Source organism: Pteropus medius, unplaced genomic scaffold (genome assembly GCF_902729225.1).
Source record: "Pteropus medius unplaced genomic scaffold, Ma_sr-lr_union100, whole genome shotgun sequence".
Lineage (NCBI taxonomy): Eukaryota > Metazoa > Chordata > Mammalia > Chiroptera > Pteropodidae > Pteropus > Pteropus medius.
This window is the reverse complement of record NW_024353517.1, coordinates 6362712-6381525: the sequence shown is the minus strand read 5'-3', so window position 1 is coordinate 6381525 and position 18814 is coordinate 6362712. Positions and strand designations below refer to the sequence as shown.

Genomic DNA, 18814 nt, shown 5'->3' with positions numbered 1-18814 from the left:
GAAAGTTCATATCTTTGTATTTCTAATAAACTCTTTTATATCAATTATCTCATTCCAATATAAGTCTATCATGTAGGTAAAGGAAGATATAATTATTTTCATGTTAGAAACAAAGGCTCATAAAGGTAAATGACTTACCACAGTCACTCCACTTTCTGTATCATAATTAAAAAAAAAATACATTTGGAATAAGAGCCTACTTATAACGAGATCCAAATCTGTTTCCTAGGAAACTGGATCACAAATCTAAATTAAATCTCATAGAGTATATTTGAATATCAATCCAAATTATTAAGCATACTATATAAGTTATCTTTCCCATTTCTCCATTAACTAGTCTTTGTTTTAAGGGACTAAATAAGAGTGATAGTTCAATAAAGAAGGAGAAGCCTATAGTCTTTCACCATAATCCAGTTGTCTACATAGGTTTTATCCTGGATGCTTTATTCTATACCAAATTTCCCTTGGGCAAACTACTTCTCCGTATTAGGTTTAGTTTCTTTGCTATTAAGAAAAAAACTCTAAAATTTAGAATTTAGAATGTAGCTATTATTATTAGTTGACTTAACCAATAAGAAAGAAAAAAAGAAAGAAAAAAGAAAAAGCCATGCAAATGCAACTTCTGTAATTTACTAGCTGTGTGACATTGTAAATTCCCTTCCCCTTTTTTAGCCTCAGTTTGCTCTCTTGAAAAGAGGTCTTAAAATCTATGTGTTTTTTTTTAGCTAATATCAGAAAAAAAAAATTAGTGGCTGATGATAAGACAACACAGAGTTTGCTAGAGCACCTCAATATCTGTGGGTTTTTCAGAATAGCCTAAGGTATTTGTCCTTCTACTTTTCTTTAAAGTAATGTTTACCTAATTGGATAATACAAAAACACTAATTTAAAAAAGCACACTCTGCTAAGGTTAAAAGATCTAACAGACAAGTAGGGTTTTTGCTTGTTCTCCATGAGTTTCATGTATAGCAGCAAAGATAGACCGAAAGTACCTCTTATTACCAGTACCAGCATCTTCTTTAGACCTTAGAAGGGATCTAAATATTGGGGTTAGTAAATTAACCAAATATAGTCAGTCATATAGGCAGAGGATTCTGGAAGGAAGGACATCCTTCATTTCAGTGAACTCTACCAGTGCTTCAGTTAACTGGATAAGAAAAGCAGAAAAAAGAGTTCTTTCTTCAACTTCCAAAAGAGGAAAAGCAAAAACAGAATAATTTCCAGGTTTTGATAACTATATTTTAGTTATGTAAGTTGTTAGTAGGGTTTAAATAACAGGTATATGAAAAGTCTACTATATTTGCAACTTTTCTGTAAGTCTAAAATTATTTCAAAATGGAAGGGTTTTAAAACCTAAATTTAAAAATTCTAAATATTAGTTCCCCAAGATTGTTGAAGTTTTCAATTAATCAAGAAGAAAAGTTTAAAAGAAAAACAGGTACGAGAGAACATTGCCACTTTGTTTTTCTTATCTCTATATTTTTAATATAAACCTCTATCAAAATTATACAAGCATTAGTAAATTTTCATTAATATTATGTATCTGTCATGAATTACACTGAGGCAATTAAATTCATTAAATAATTTTCATCCAATACGGTTAAATAATTTTTATTTTTTCTCATTTTTTAAAATTTTTCTGAAAAATTCCACTGAATAGATTCTTTCCTTTGCAACTTTTACAACAAAAATTTGATTTTTGTCCATTTTAAATTTAACAATTATGTTTTCTTCTGAGGGCATTATTTTTAATATTATTATTTTCCTGAGTGTGATTTTAGTTGTTAATTTTGTATTTAACTCTATTAAGATTAACTCTCGTCAGGCCAAATTTTACTTCTTAATGTCAAAAATATTATGCGATTTTTTAGTTTGTTTACCAGCTATATGTGTACTCAATGCTATGTTGTTTTAGCTGCTTTAACTTTCCATGTTTATATGAATTATTACTATTGGTACTGTGGACTAACTTTCTGTGTCACTAACAGATGAAAGGCCATCTAAAATCATTCAAGAAATATTGATGAAGCAGCTACACTCTACTCCAAGTACGTTCTAAGTACTGTGAGTAGACAGGTAAGAATCCTGCTCTCATGGAACTTATATTCTTGTGGTCTGAGACAAAAAGTAAAAATAGATACAAGCAATTTTGGTAGTGAAAAAGATCTAGAAGGAAAATAAAATATGGTAAAGAGATACAGAATAATGAGACTGAGGGTTACTTTATTTATATCATATTCAGAGCAAGTGTTTCTGAGGGAGAAAAACTTGAACTGAGGCCCAAAAATAAAAAAGAGGCAGTCATTTGGAGAAGGTATTCTAGGAAGAAAGTAACAGCACTGCTAAGGCTGTGAAGTAGGAATGAGCTTAGTTTATTTAAACGCCACAGAAAAGGTCAGTAAGACTGGATTATAGTGATCAAAATGAAGAGGTCAGAGCACTGGGCATGAAGAATCTTGTGGACCATATTAAGAACTTTGGATTGAAATGATTGTAAAGACAAGTTTAATGTCTCATTTTTAAAAAAGAATTCCAGCTGCTATTTAGAGAATTTACTGTCAGGGGAAAGAATAGAAGCAGGAAGATGAGATGAGTTTGGAGGTCACTTCAGTAGTCCAGGAAAGAGGTGGTGTCTTGGACCAGACAGCAGTGGAGAACATAAGAACTGGTCGAATTGGGAATACTTTTTCAAGGTAGAGTCACAGGACTTGCTGATATGATTGAATATAGAACAGAAGAATTGAAGATGACATCTAGATTTTTTGTCTGAGCAATTGGGTAGATGGTGATATCATTAATGAGTTGGAAAAGCCTGTGGGAGTAGGGATTGGAGGTGGTGAGGTGTAGAGAACAAGGATTCCATTTTAGATGTGTGTTGTTTTAGATGTCTCACCAGTGAGTCTCTTAGAGATTTATAATAGTCAGCTAGATACATGAGCGTGGAACATGAAGAAATATACAGATGAAAAGTCCATGTCTACAGTTAAAAATTCTATAATAATAATAATAACTATAGATCCAGAAGTCAAGAACAATATTCATAAAGTAAAGTTAATAGCCTAAACAAAATAGGCTATAAGGCAGGGGTTAGAAATCAAAAATTTCAGAAAACTTGTTGAACAAAATGCTAGGCACTAGGGGAAATCAATGCACAGGGGATCTAATAGGTAAACTGAGGGTTCAAGTGTTCCAGAGATTTGCCCAGTACCAGATAGCTAGTATGCAATTGAGCAAGTTCTTAGACCTAGGTCTCCTAATTTGAATCCTAAAGTCTTCTTTTCTATAAAATACTGCTATTATGAACTGTAAAATTCTAATATTTAGGAAAGGATTCATGTTTCTTGTTTTCAAAAGGGAGAGAGAAAAAAATCAGACTCAGTAATTACCAAACCCATGTTCCTTAGAACACTAGATTTCCTCATAGGGTGGGTGACCATATAATTTATCATCCAAGCCAGGATTCTTTTGAAAAGAAAGGAAGTGTTATTAATAATGTTGGGAAAACAGATTCCTGAGGGTTTGGAGAAAGGGTGTGGAAGAAAAGGAAGAAGCTAAGCAGGTAACATGCTTCAGTTCCTGAAATTACATCAATTAGAGTTGCTCTGTTTTTATCAGTTTTATATATTTGGGGTCTGAATAAGATTTTATTTTAAAAAGACTTTAACATTTTTTTTGAGAAACACTGTACTAAGCTTGCCTAGGAACCTCAAGCTCTGACTATTCAATCCACAAAGATCTATAGTGCCCACATTTCTATTCATCTTTTAAAACCAAGCTTGAATCCTCTCTCCCACAAGGCCTTCCCACAACTCTAGGCAAAAGTTATTTTTTTTATTCTATTACATTTCATGTATACCTCCACTCAAATATTTTATCCAGTTTTCTAAGAATTAGAGTTACAAGTGTGGCTGGCTGTCAATACAACTAAAGGTTTCTTTGCCTTGGGACTATTGCTATTTGGGGCCAGATAATTCTTTGCTGAAAGGGAGAATGTTCTCTTAAATTTAGGATATTAAGCAGCATCCCCAGCCTCTACTTTCTAGATACTAGTAGCACTCTACCCTAGGCATGACAATTAAAATTATCTCCAGACGTTGCCAAAGGTCCTCCAGAAGCAAAATGATCCCCTGTTGTGAACTACTGAACTAAAGAAAGTATAGCATGATGTAACATGAGAATCGAGATCAAACAGATCTGCTCTTAAGTTTCAAATATGGCATTCACTAGCTGTATGACTTCGGGCACGTTATGTAACCTCTCTGAATTTTATAGCTCCTTTTCCATAAAAAAAAGCTATTAATAGCACTGAACTCACATGCTGTGAAGGTTAAACTAACTTTAATAAGTAAAGAGTTTGTATATAAGCAATATGTGTGTGTACACACACACTCATATATTTCAGGAAGGGTTAGGGAAGTGAAATTCAATGAGGCTAAAATTTGGAGTCCTATTGCAAAGGCCATAAAGGAAGCCTATGCTAATAATCAATAAATATTGTCAATAAATCATTGATATTATCATCATCACCGTCATCATCATCATCATCATCACCAAACTATGATTTCCTAAAGGCCAAGTACAATTCACCTTAACACTTCCATTGCCAACACTCTCTGGATTGTCAACACTCTCTGGATTGTCAAAATGCCTTTTCATAGATCAATAAATATTTGTCAAATTAGATTACTGAATGCCTCCCCAGTCTTCATCATAAGCTTCAATTCATGAGAATCCTCTGTGGTCTCAGAATCTAAGTGCTGGAAAGAAAAAGTTGATACTATTGCATACTCAATAAACTTGGCATTTTATTAGTCGGATGCAATTTATTTGTAGTCATTTCTGTGAGCCCTCTAAAAGTAGGAGGGCCAGGAAGACGGAACAAGCAGTACATTGAAAATGAGGCAGACAAAAGGCCAAATCTCCAAGGCTCTTGAGGTTTCAAGCACCTGAACTCAATCTGTGTGACAGGAACACAGTGTCATCTGATATGAATGCCACCAGCCACATACTTTTCTCTAAAAGCTTTTATACACCCACTCCTGGCTCCTACTATTATTCCAGTCTTAAAAACAAAGGGTCAAGTTTTAACAACTCCGATTACATAGGGGCTAGGTGTTGGTTAAGGTAGGCATAGTAGTGTGTGTGTGTGTGTGTGTGTGTGGTGTGTGGTGTGTGTGTGTTGGGGTAGAGTAAGGAGTGTTGAATATTCTTCTTCACTTTACAACAATTATTTACCCACTGAGTGGCTGGGCTCCTGGTTTGCTTCAGGTGCTGTCTGCCAGGAGTTCACTGAGCAGAGTCTCAGTTTTCCTTATTACAACCATCACTTGTTTCCTGTTTACACTGAGTAGAGACCTGGTTTCATGCCTGCAGGCCCACATTCCTCAGCTAAGCAGATTTTTTAAGCCTTCGGGCTATGTATTTCAGTCTCTCTATGTGCTCTTGCTAGCACATTGCTCAGCATGTAGTATTCAAGGCCATGTAGGTATTCTATGAATATTTGTTGAATTGATGTGAAGAAAAACCAAAGGGCTAAAGATATAAAGTTTTATTTGATTGCTAAAATATTGGTTCAATTCCATAATTCCCTTGAAAAGAAAGTTAAATATACCAGAAGAGAATAAAAAGGGAAGTCTGCAGATAACTTTGATTTGGCTGTAGAGTTTCCATAATATATTCACTATTACTCACCAGCTCTGAACTCAGTCACTAGTCACTCTCTGCAAGACTATCCACACACTCCAAGAACCCAGTGAGGCAATAATTAAAAGAGGGCAGATAAGGCGACAAGTTGCACATATAAAGAGGATTAAACAATTGAGGATATTTTCACCTAGTCATAATATATAATGTCATATCACATCATATCATACCAGTGTATATGAATACACACACAGAGTTCCTTCAGGTTTATATCCATTTTTCTGCACATCAGAAATTGTTTGGGTGTGAAAACAAACAGCCATTTTATTGTAATACTTTAGTCAATTAACTTAATCATTCTAAGCATCCTCATTTTTAAAATGGAGATAGCTATCTTGATCTCACAGGGTTTTATTGGTTGAATTACATGAAAACTTTAATAAATAAATACAAAGTATAATTACAAAATATTACATGAGATTATTTTTATGTCTTGTAGTAATATAATACATAATCAATGCCAAAAAATCTATTATTTTCTATTTTCACAACTGTTTTATATGAACAATGCAAAGAATGTGCATGTACTGATTAGAAAATGTTGGTGAGGCTTGGAGATAATCAAGAATGTGTGGAAAGAGACCATTTGACTATCATATTTGCCAGAGTTAGAAGGTATAGTGAGATGGATTAAGAAAATGTATTTTAGCATAGTATTGCATAATTCTGATAGTGAGTTTTTAGATCAATGAGACTAAGAGATAGTATAAATTAGAATTTGAATGCAGTTATATCCATTAATGTTTTTCACTAGGGTACCTTCCTAACTAAGCAACCCGTGGCTCAGCTTTGATACAATATTGTATGATCTGAAACCTCTGTCACCAGCTCAACTTTCTCTCTTAAGCTTTAGGTGAAAATTTCTAACTGCCTGACGACCAACTCAACCCCACGTTCTATGGACATTTCAAGCACAACATGCACTAAACTGAACATCCAAACCTAATCTTCTTGTAGTTTTCCCCTTTGGAATTAATGAAAGGAGAAACAATGTCATATTTGACATCTTTCTCTCCTTAATCTACTATGTCTTGTCAGTTACCTTCTTTCATTGAATCTATATCCTGAATATCTCAAAATGTCTTGATCTTTTCTCCATTCCTACTGCCCCTTAATTTAAGCCCACATACTTATTATTTGAGCTATTAAAATTATGGTGGGGAATTAATAAGATTAAACTCCAGCTAAACTGAATTACTGTGTCTAAGAACACACCTTGTACCTTCATGTGCCTCCTCCCTCTCTTCATTTAATCCAGACTTCTGTTTTAGTCAATTAGTATTCATTTAAAAACCTTTGCATTTGTTTCTGCCTCCACTATTAAGCAATGCCTTCCACAAAGGGAAGAATCTTGTCTCATTTGTGTTTGTATCTTTAATAATAGGCATAATACCTGCATTTTGCAGGTGTCAGAAAATATTTGTAGAATAAGGAGATTACATGTGCATGTGCTATAAAAAAGTGAGTAAAAACTTTTAATGTATTTTTTTAAAAAAACTATTTTATTAAATTATAAATAATTGTAAATTTTGACTGTGTGTAATTCAACTCTGCATGGTTCTCTTCCCATACCATAATAGTTTTGCTAAATTAAATTAAATTGCTTTAGGTATTTAATTTAGTTATGTATTTCCCTCATATTCTTACACTTTTCCCTGTATCTTTCACAAGGGAAATGAAAAAGCTAGTTTATATCACTCTTTTAACATCTTATCTTATGCCAAAATATTCATATAAAAGGTATTCTATATCCCCAGAATTATCTTTCTTCTTATTTATACTTCTATGTTAATATAACTGGGTCTTAATCAAAGCCAATGTTGGAAAATGTGCTAAACATAAATAATATTGTGACATAAAAACCAACAACAAAAGAAAAACTAAGACTCAAAGAACTGGATCAGCATACTCATCTCACATCCCAGATGGAGATCACTTGTTTTCCTAGAGAGCTGGGACTTGGGGTGGTCTTTGAATAAGAAATGGGTTGGCAAATGAAAGTGCCAGGCTGTTGCCAAGAAGGAAAAAAAAAAAGACATTGGAAGAATAATTTAAGAGAAAAAGCCTTAAAGGCATGTACTCAACAGATCTACAAAGCAGTTTGATTGACACAAAAATCAACCAACCAACTAACTGACCATTCGCCATGATTGAAGTCCATGTATGTGGACACACACACACACACACACACATACACACACACACCCCTACTATTCTTACTTCCATCCATCAAGAGCTGTGTGAACATCAAATTTCCTTTTTAGCCTTGGGTAATAAGAAGACTTGGGGAAAATTTTAATGTTCTAGTCTACTAATTACATTCATGGGTATTTGGGAAATAATTATTCTATTTCCTTTTCAATAATTTAGTTGGTACCTTCTTTCTTAAATTGATTGTACTTATATATAGCAGGATAAAACAAAGCATTTATCTACAATTAATAGAAGTTGTTTTTTTAATCCTTCACTCTGATTTCTTTCAGCAAAGACACTTAAGGAATAAGTATTAGTGCACCAGATAGGAGGAATATGAGAATTCTTGGTCCAGGAAGTGATAGATATAGTAACCAAGTTATTGCTGGTATTTACTTATTAACCTGGTATTTATTTTGACTTAGAATAAAACACAATTATTATTAATTCAAATATATATATAATTTTAATAGCTAGAACCAGATTCCCTTTAAAGCTGAATAGCTTTTGTAAGTTACATTATTAAGCTCTTCGAGTTGGAATAACAGGTGCTAAAAGAAAATAAAACAGATAAACTACTCTCTACTATTAATAAGAAAAAAATAAAACAGGATTTTAGGTAGGGGCAAGAACAGACGGACAAGAGAGGAAAGAGGACTCTGAAGCAATGCATCAGAGTATTATTATTAATAAGTTCTTTTAGAAACAGAGAGATCTGATATTCCATTTGAAGTTGGGGCATTATTATGTTGTAAACTCCCACTCTCTCTACCTGAAGCCCTCAGTGAGTCTACTCTCACAGAAATGCCTTTGTGTAAGTGTTGTTTTGTTCTTATTGGTTTTCATTTTGTTTTGTTTTGTTGACTTTGGGTGGTAAGGAGTCAGTCTAGGGGTTGATGTTGATGCTTGGATTGAGATATTGTGAAATAGAATTTCAGGAAGAGTAGCAACATTATCTATACAATGAAATAATTTAGTGTCTGCAATAGCTTGGAGCCAGAACTTCTTCTCACTGGTGTGTCTCATAGGGTGCTCAGTATAGGTAACACAAGCCCCTGAGGATGTTGGCATAAATCTTAAGAGGACCACTAAAATGTCCTGAAAGCAGAATGTGACTTAAGCCAACTTCATCTCTGTGTTAGAGGGGGATAAATGCCGCCGTCCAGCCTTTAATCACATATATTTTATTTCAAGTACTTTTTAAAATAGGGGACTTACCAATTTAAAATATTTGTTTCACACATGAATAGGTGTGTTTAAAATAATCTAAGAAATGCAATGTATGCCATCCAACCACTGAAGACTTTAGAGGCAGATTGCCATGTTCTGAATTTATAGCAAATGAAGAGTTGTGATATTCTGAAGTGAATGCCAGCATAAAATGACAAACAGAAATGATAAGAGAAGGCAAGAATTTCAAGGCCTATAAGTGTACTCGTATGTGTATATCCGATTTGTTGAAAATATAATGTTTGATCTTTCACTGAATGTATGGCTCAAACTGTTTTACTTAGACTACTTAGAGTATTTTAGCACCTCTTCCTGGGGAAGAGGAAAGGATAGTAAAAGGAATGTAAAATCTACTTGGGGAGATAAGATTTAAAAACATAAAAATACTATTAGTTGCTTTATAGTTAATGGAGCATTTTTATATACATTATCTCATTTAATCTTACAATAATCCAATGAGATTGGAAGACAGGGCAGTGTTCCTTATTTCCATTTAGAGATAACACTACCAAGGCCCGGAGAGAAAACCACAGAGTCATATTTGACTTCATACTTTGCACTACTCCATACCCCTCTGAATAAAATAATTAGAATTTAATTATATATAGAAAATTATATACATTCTGTGAGCAATAAACACAATCAGACTAACACAAATATTGCAATTTTTAAACAATATTACACTATAATTTCTTGCTAAGAAATTAGCAAGGAGGGAACAGCATGATATGGTTAATAAAAATATTATATATTTTTTCATGTATAAAACAGTTTTATTGTTTCCTAAAAAAGTTATATAAAACTTTTAAAGTTTTTTTACCTATATAAATCCCAGGTTGTATCTTATCACTTTTATTTAACTGTACATATTTTAGAATCACAAAACTTTACCAACAAAGCTATTCCAAGAGGGAATCCCAAAATGCATCCTACCTTGCAAATTTCGAGGAACTTCTCACTGGTGTGTCTTATAGGGTGCTCAGTGAAGGTAGCATAAGGCACCTCGGTGGACCACGGGTTCCAACGGGACAGTAGAGACTGCTGCTCTGGGCTCCCCCAGTAGATCCTAAGGCCTTCTCCTTGTCTCCTACAAGAAAGGAGTTTTCCTTTAGTCATTTCTATTAGATTAAAGCAAAAAGGCAAGGGTGGGAAAGGAATATAATATTTCAGTGAGCCTTTATATTATTGCTGAGACAATTGGTTTAACTATCACCTAGTTGAATTGTTCTAGGCTATTTAAGAGAAGAATATAAATAATTAGCTTTCAAACAAGACGAATTTAAAGTGTTGTTGAGAACTCTGTGTGGAAATGCCTCATTGGAAATGTGACTCTGATGTTCAGGACAGTGGCCAGGGCTGGATATTTGAAAACTGACTGCATGAAAACATTCTGATAGTAACAGTGAAAAGAGAAAATGAGAAGGAAGAGTCGAGGAACTGACACAGTCAAGGTGGGAGATGGTGTCAAGAAGAAAGATGACAAGAGCAATGGTTTCCATAGAGTCATAAATACAAGCAAGAATTGACTAAGAAAAGGCTTGAGATTTCCCAAATAGGCAGATATACATGATCTTTAAGAAAGATGATGACCAATTCAAAATGCCCTGTGACCTCAGATTATGTGTCTCACCATTTTCTATTCTCTGCACACATTCCGCCCAGAAAAATTGCCGCAACAAATACGTCAAAGCTCATAGGGAGGCTTTCCCTGCCCTTTTTCACTAAGTTCACAGTCTTGATCCACAGAGGTGGGAGGCAGTCATTCTCTGATATAGCACAGGCCTGGTCATCTGGTAAATCCAAGTGACAAGTAAGAGAAAGTCATCTTGGGAGTGGTGGGAGGGAAGTTGTGGTAAGGAAGTGTGGCCACTTTGAATAACAAAATTGTAATTTCTATGGCCTCTTCTTTTGCATGTGCCCATCAGAATTTATAGTTTGTGGTTTTAGACATCTCTGAATATAAAGAGATGCCTGGAGGTTAAGCCAAGCTTAGGAGCTTTGCATTTGACAAGCTTAAAACTAAGTTGCCTGTAATTCTAAACAGCCCCGTGGAACATCATAGAGGTCTTATTTCTTCTAGAAATTAAATCCTGAGATGTAGATTAATTGTGGACCCTTCACAAAGCTGTCACTTCCTGTATTAAGGAAGGATTCCTTTGGGAATGCTATTGTGGTTTCTGAATGTTTATCCATGCAGAGATGTGTATAAACACCATCTCACACATAAGCATATAACACCCCTCTCCCAATTGGCTGGTCCCTGAGCTACTTCTTACAAAAGGAAAGTAAGAAAAAAGCTTGGCATATTTTGCTGCCCAGTTTTCAGATTTTTGATGATTAAATTTGAAAGTTGACACTCAACTTTTTTTGAACTTAATCCTTTGTCCAGAAAGAAAAAAAAGAGAAAAGAAAAATATTGTACATACCTCTAAACTTCCCTCTCTAACCCCTCACATTCTCAGCTGCTATACTAACATTTATCAACCCCCCGCCGTACTTTCCTTCATTTTTTTTTTTCCTGGCCTGATAATAAATTCAAAGCTCAATGAATATTCTATACATGCTGGTTAATGGAGCATTCTGGATTGAATTCATTAAACAACTTGCACAATGGAAATATTTGCTGCTTCATACATCAATTTATGTACTGAGTGCAAATTTGCTCTTATTCAAAGGGGATGAAAATCTGCCAAGATAGCTTATCTAATAAGAACAGTTATCTTATTTCACCTTGGGGAAACCCCAAATGAAGTTTAAGCATGACATTCAAGAAGGACTCTATTTCTAAATAGACAATCAATTTGGGCATGGTAATGACCTTTCTCAGAGATGTGGTAGGTATACTTTTAAATACACAAATTCAGCCACCCTTTTCTCCTGAGCTCCAGAGGTGATGATAGATGAGAAGATACATCTACAACTAAGAAGTGTCTCCAAAGGTAAAACTGAGATGATGCTTCTCAGCGGAGCCTTTAGTACTACAGTACTATGAAAACTTATCATCTTCTTTTCTGTCAAATGTCACCAGGACAATTGTGGAGAATATGAATTATTTTATGACCAGGAATGCTTTATTAAACAGTTATTCATGCTTACCAGGAGATAAGTCATGTAAGATAATTAGAGTAAAAAATGCAATGAATGAGATGTTGGGTAGTCCTATGTTAGTCTTAGTTTTGACATTTAATGCTGTGTGACCATGGGCAAGTTCATTTCTTTTTCTGAATCTCCATTTCCCCTATGTTCTTTAGAGTGTCTCCATTTGGGATATTCCATGACCTCAGTAACTCTGTGTTAATGATGTAGACAGCTATGATCGTAATGCTACTAGCATTTATCCAGTAAAGAACATACAGGATCTATAAGAAGCCTCTGGGTTATGGCTTTTTTAATTTAAAGGCATCACATTTGCCTCCCAACCCACTCCCAAGCAGCATGCATCCTTTGCTGCAAAGGCTATACCAAGTATTGTCTCATTACTCCTAAGGAACTTTAGCACCTACCATGATATTTCGAAAACATGTAAAAGCACTAATCAGCCTCCATATGGTGCAATGGTAGTTTAAGGCGTATAAGCTGTAGAATGTCAGAGTTAGAATGGCTCTTGGAAGCTATAACCCAGAGCCCTCTTTCTGAAGCTGGGAAAACTGAGACTCAGAAAGGACCAGTACATTCCCAAAGCATCACTACAGATAGGACTGAGTTGGTGAGAGCCATGATCTCCTAAAATTTCACTGAGGAGTGTTTTCACCATTCTGGCCTATTGTTACAAAATACATTCCAAGTTAAGGTCCTTCCATTACACAACACAGCCTTATTTCCAATTAGACACAGAATTAAAAGAATTGCCCTAAGGAGCCAGCCATCTTTTGTGGGCAAAAAGCCTGCTCAGGAATTCTAGCTAAAGGTCAGAAAGAAAATCTCTGACTCAAAAGGAACTGTATATTTTTATTCATACCCAATTATGGTAATAGCAATTATGTGATTGTAGGAAAATAAGGTAGTACTGGAAGTGAGGCAGTTATTTCATAGGATAAGAAGACTGGGTCTTTCTCACTGAGCTGCTATGGTCAACTTATCAAAGTTGGGGTACAGTCCCAGGAAAAGAATGCTAACATCAAATTTTTAAGCAAAGAAAGAGTTGGTAGCTTTCTTCCTGAAATCATCCTCTGAGTGTAAACCCTGGCTTTCGCCAGCTCTTTGTCTTTGGGCATTTCACACCACCTTTCTGATATTTAAGTAACAATTTCATGAGAAATAAGATAATGCATGAGAAAATGTTTTATATGCTATAAAGCACTTTTCGATTAGAAAATACTAAGTGCCTCGTATGTACTATAATGTGCTTATTGTGTGCTGTTACAGACTTTATATTTTTAAATTTTACTTAACCCTCATAGCAATTTTTAAAAAAAAAATTTGGTAAAAAATAGAAGCTTACAGGAAATAAGATAAAAAATAATTGACCAGTCTTCATCAGATCACCAAGTCAAGAACTACTAGTGGAATAAAATAAATAGGGGGAAGAGAAACATCATTATCCATGTATTACTGGTCCACAGTCCATTGCCCAATGTTTTGAAAGGCCAAAACTGAAAATTTCAGAGTTTGGAGTAAGAAAAAATTTATTGATCAAGAAGGCACCAACCAAGAAGATGGGAGACCTAGTGGTGCCTCAAATCCATCTTAAGAAAGTACAGAGTTCCAGTTTCTTTTATGTTCAGAGAAAAGGGAAATGTGAGAGACAAGAGGCAATTGATGACTACAGACATCTAGATGCCAGCTGGGGTCCAAGGAAGATTGTGCTTACTCTGTTGACCCTAATTGATGTGAGTTCTGTCAAGAGTTTTCTGCAAATTTTTGATAATACATACTTTCTTTATCTCCTTGGAAGAGGCACTTTATGGTAAGGGGCTGTTTTTGAAAAACTCAAGCCGTAAGCAGAATTCCTCCAACGATTAACATGTCTGTATGCAAGAAGCTATTCACCTGAAGGCCATGGGAACAAAGCAGGCTTGAATAAAATGGAGTCAAAAAGGCTGAGTATTTCACTCTGTTACAATTACATCTTATTTTATTATCACTTTCTAACCTCAAGGAACTCAGCTGTATCCGACCTCCATTCCCACTTTTTACCCTTCACTTCGATAAATATCAAAACCTCACAGAAAGGTATAGCAGTAGAGGAAGAGCTCTATAATGGCAAAGAAAAACTTGATGAGAGAAGAGGGTTTATGATAGTTGGAGTTTTTAGAATCCAAGACTGTCTGAGTTGGAAGGCCCCTTAGAGGTGCGTTTCTAATTCTTTCACTTTATAGATGTATAAACTGAGGACGAGAATATTCAAAGATTAGAGTTTTTTAGTCATGTTAATTATATGTTCTACTCTGTGACTCAGACTCTGAATTCTACTCAAATACAATTGTTGGCAGGGTGGAAGCCCTAAGCAATTACTACTTTAAACCATCACAGCAGCCCAAGAGAAGATTTGCCTTTTACACCAAAAAAAAAAACCCAAAAAAACAAAAAAGCAAAGACATGTTGAAGAGATGAGGTTTACACAAAAGAAACTATCATATGAGTTCCAAAGGACCAATTGTGAAAAATAAACATGGTTTAACAACACAGAAAGGAGCTCCAAGATGAACAGGGGAATACTTTCTTCAATAACAAGCTTCGTAAGACAAGACATGATTTCTGTCATGAAAGACTCCCCTACTTGAAGTAATTTTTGCTGAACTAGGAAAATATGCCAGCCAGTCACCAGACTGCGTTAATTTGTTCATTCCACGCATTTTTTTCCTCTGGAGAGAAACCACACATCCATCTGTGTAGCTCAATATAGCCAATTTCCTTTCCTTTGACGCCCCACTCTCTTTCCACCTTGGTCTTCACAGGTGCTGGGCTGAGGCATTAAACTATCTGTTAGAAGAACTGAATGAAGATACGGGGCTCCCCAGACGGAGAATGGCAGCTTCCATTATTACCTGTGTCAGTTGCCCCCCCTTTCTACTCATCTCAAATCTCAAAGCTCCACCACAGAATTAAAAACATAGCTCAAGGCACCAAAGTGAGATTTATGAGGAAGCACAGACATTAACTCTTGCTCTAAATGCAGGGCGTGTGCTTGTAAGAACGGGTGAGCAAACAGAGGAAGGCCACAGGGGAGGCGGGCTGGAGGGCGGGCAGGGAGGGGGAGACAGCAGTTCAGAAAAACACAATATATTTTCTTAATGTCTCCTTTCAGCCTGTATTGTTAAAAAGTGGGCCTTCTAGGCCTATGAAATGTTAGTCTCTTGCTTATTTAATTTGCACAAAAGGGGGGACTGAGTTGGCACCCTGGAGGGTATTCAATGCTCCTTTGCTCATTGAATGACCTCAGCCGAAATATTTTCCATGACAAGAACCCAAAAGACGCTGGCACAGAGTCAGACAATAAGATTTCAGAATGTGTTTACATTCTCTCACTGTCCCCAGGCTGTTCCAAACCCATCAGCAGGTGCTGCCTTTATCTGCTCTCTTTGCTCACCTGGCTCCCTCCCAGAAGTTTCCAGGGCCTTGGGCGCAGTGAGGTTAACTATTTACTGACATGGATAACTAAGAAATTCTATAGGTTATATTACTTGAGGGAGAGGTAAGTGATAAAGTTAAACAGATCAGCAGTGTCTATAAAGAGAGAACTCAGGGGCAGTGTGGTACACTGATGAGAACCTTGAATGATAATTAGGAGGCCTGCCTTCACGGGCTAGATCTGCCACTGGCTTGCTGGGTAATTTGAACCATATACTTCCCTTTTGGCTCCAAGGGTACATCTGTAAATCCAGATAGTCAAACTATATCATCTCTAAGGTCCCTCTCTGTTCCAATAAATTAATATCTATGCTGAAAGACCAAAATAATTAGTATCACACTGGTTAAATAAAAAGCCATAGGATAATGTAATGAGTATGAGAAATTCTTAGAGGGTTGTTGACTTGATCATTCTTGTCCTAGAAGAAGAAATGATCTTAAACTGCAGAATGAAAGACCTAGGTTTAAACCAAAAGCAGAACTTAGAGAAAGTGAGGGTGAATAATTGTAAAAAAAGGTTACAAAAAAAATTTAAAAGACTATGGAATCACCTAAGCCAAAACAGATTTGTATTTGCTTGACAAATTTTAGATACACTTGTCCTAGAAGTGTAAGGTAAAGAAGACTAAGATCCAAACCAAAGCCCCACCTAAGATTCTGTGACTGGCAGTGTTGGGATGTGTGTGTGTGTGTGTGTGTGTGTGCATACATGTGTATGCAAATACTTAGAATAAAATATATACAGGCTGTTAAGGTGTCAGGTACATAATAATCAATAAATCCTTGTTTAATGACAATGAATGAATTCAGACTAAGTTAGGATGCCTGTGAGATTGAATGCCCTATTATTCCGTTCTTAGAATGTCACATGTTATGATAGTAAGATCCCTGAACTGGCAGTCAATAAAACCTGGGTCTAATCCTAGCACTGATACTAACTTTCTTTGTGTCTTAGAGCTGGGCACAATATCTCTAAGATTTCATTTCCTTTTTCCGTGGTCTAAATGTTTGTGTACCCCCAAAATATATATGTTGAAATTTTAATGCTCAAGGTGATAGAATTAGGAAGTAAAGTCTTTGTGGGGTGATTAGTTTATGAGGATAGATGAAATTAGTGTCTTTTAAAAAGATCCCAGAGAGATCCCTCACCCTTTCACGGCAAGAAGGTGTCATATGTGAACCAGTGAACCAGATATCGAGCCCTTACTAGAAACTCCATCTGCTGGCAACTTCACTTTGGACTTCCCAGCCTCCAGAACTGTGAGAAATAAATTTCTGTTGTTTATAAGCTACGCAGTCTCTGGTATTTTGCTATAGCAATCCAAATGAACTAAGATACCCTTCTTATAAAATTATATAGAGACACTGGATTAGATATTCTGTAGAAGACACTCCACCTATGGCAAATCTAATGCTTATGACCCATTGAACCCAAGGATTACTTACTATTGGGTTTTACTTAAATAATATACAACAATATTTTATTTTCCAGAACTGGTAGGAATAGATTGTTTGAATGTAAGTCATTTTAAAACTTATTTTCTGAAACAGATTATATTTAAAACTAACTAATTCTTTTATAACTTAATAAAAATCATCACAAACTCCAGATTTTAAGTCCTGGAAGGAATTTATTGGTAATCATTCATATCCTATGTTCTTGACTTCTTAATTTTACTGATACAGAGACTGAAGTTAAGAAAGTTATTTAGATTAATACTCAACACTCCCCATAATACTTTCCTTTACTCCAATGCTTTCATTCATCAAAGCCAACTGTTGTATACGAAAAGAAAGCCTTTTTACCGAAGCTCTAAAAGATTTGTGACTACTAAATTTATTAGTTATTATATCAGCTGTCTCTTCCCCCATCGTTATTCTATTCTTGCTGTTATCAAATTCTATGACAATATTCCAGCAGCTCTTCTTCTATTTTGTTTTTCTTCTAAATTTCCATTGATAGAGAAACTAGGAATCCATTACTCTGGGAATCACAGGAGAATAATTAAACAACAACAAACTTCTTTCTCATTCTCCTTCCTATAAGGAAAATGTATCCATTTTATAGCAAAATTTTTGGTTTCATAAATGTCATCCAAATGGAGAGCTAATTTAATGAGGTTGATGATAAGCAACTTTTAGATTAAAAAAAAAAAGGATATATGGTTCTTTTAATCTTGGGCATCTAGATGTTCATATTTAGTAGGTCCATTTAGAGCTCTACACCTGTCAAAATGAAACAAACATGATTCCAGGATTAAAAATAATAATCTTGTTTCCACTGATGGGCATGACACAAATTTTATAATTCATAGAGTTATACTCGAGTAGACTATTATTGTCATATTCTGTACAAGAAGCCCATATTCTGATCTCCTCTTCAAACCTTTCAGGGTCTAACTCCCACAATATGTAACAATTGCTGCGAGTAGCAACATTATCAGCAAATCCCTGCTAGCATTCCTCCAGTGATGTCCACAGAAATTTCTCTGGATAAAATTGTAATGAAGACTCAGAGGTGGGAATAATCTTTTACTGTTGAAGGTATCAAAGGAGGCTTCATTCATTCAATACATGTTTACTAATCTTCAACCTTGTACCAAGTACCTTGCATTGAAGACAGAGGAAATTATGAAAGCAAAGACCCAGTTGAGGGTAGGGAATGGAGGAAGACATAGAAAATTCAGTGTATGTGCTGTGATTTATGTTTTTATAAGGATCTTATTTAGTTCCAGGTGGGCTACATGTGAGCTGGGAGGGTGGAGGGAAAGAAGAAAGTCACAGAACTCTGTGAGGATTGGAGTAGTACAGGAGATGAAAGATCTGGAGAAGCCTATTCCTAACATAGAAGCTAGTAAGATGCCACTGGAAAATCAATGGAAACTGTTTAATTAGCCAAGGAAATTTGTGTCTGACTGCTACACTCAAAACTACAGAAAGAAGAATAATGATGTGTAGAGGTGAGTGGGGCATATGGCTAAGCCTTATGTCTTTCTTGGTCTCCAGGAAAAAATAGGGCCGCGTCTCAACCATGTGTGGGCTTCCTACTGGTGTCATCAGGAAGCCTAGAGGCAAACAAAAAATAGGATAAAATCAAAAGTCGTGTGGTGGTGGTGAT

At 35.5% G+C, this 18814-nt stretch overlaps 1 protein-coding gene across 8 annotated transcripts in view; it reads right to left on the bottom strand.

Annotated features, from left to right (window-relative positions):
- Positions 1-18814, bottom strand: part of TPRG1 (tumor protein p63 regulated 1) — a 166561-nt gene that overhangs the window by 41889 nt on the left and 105858 nt on the right. For 6 of the 8 annotated variants that reach the window (XM_039850533.1, XM_039850532.1, XM_039850534.1 and 3 more), the window contains one exon: positions 10060-10213. In XM_039850533.1, the coding sequence (XP_039706467.1) occupies positions 10060-10213 (154 nt within the window). Of the gene's footprint in view, positions 1-10059; positions 10214-17901; positions 17923-18814 lie in introns of those variants that run through there. The other 2 variants (XM_039850538.1, XM_039850539.1) reach the window with 2 other exon arrangements.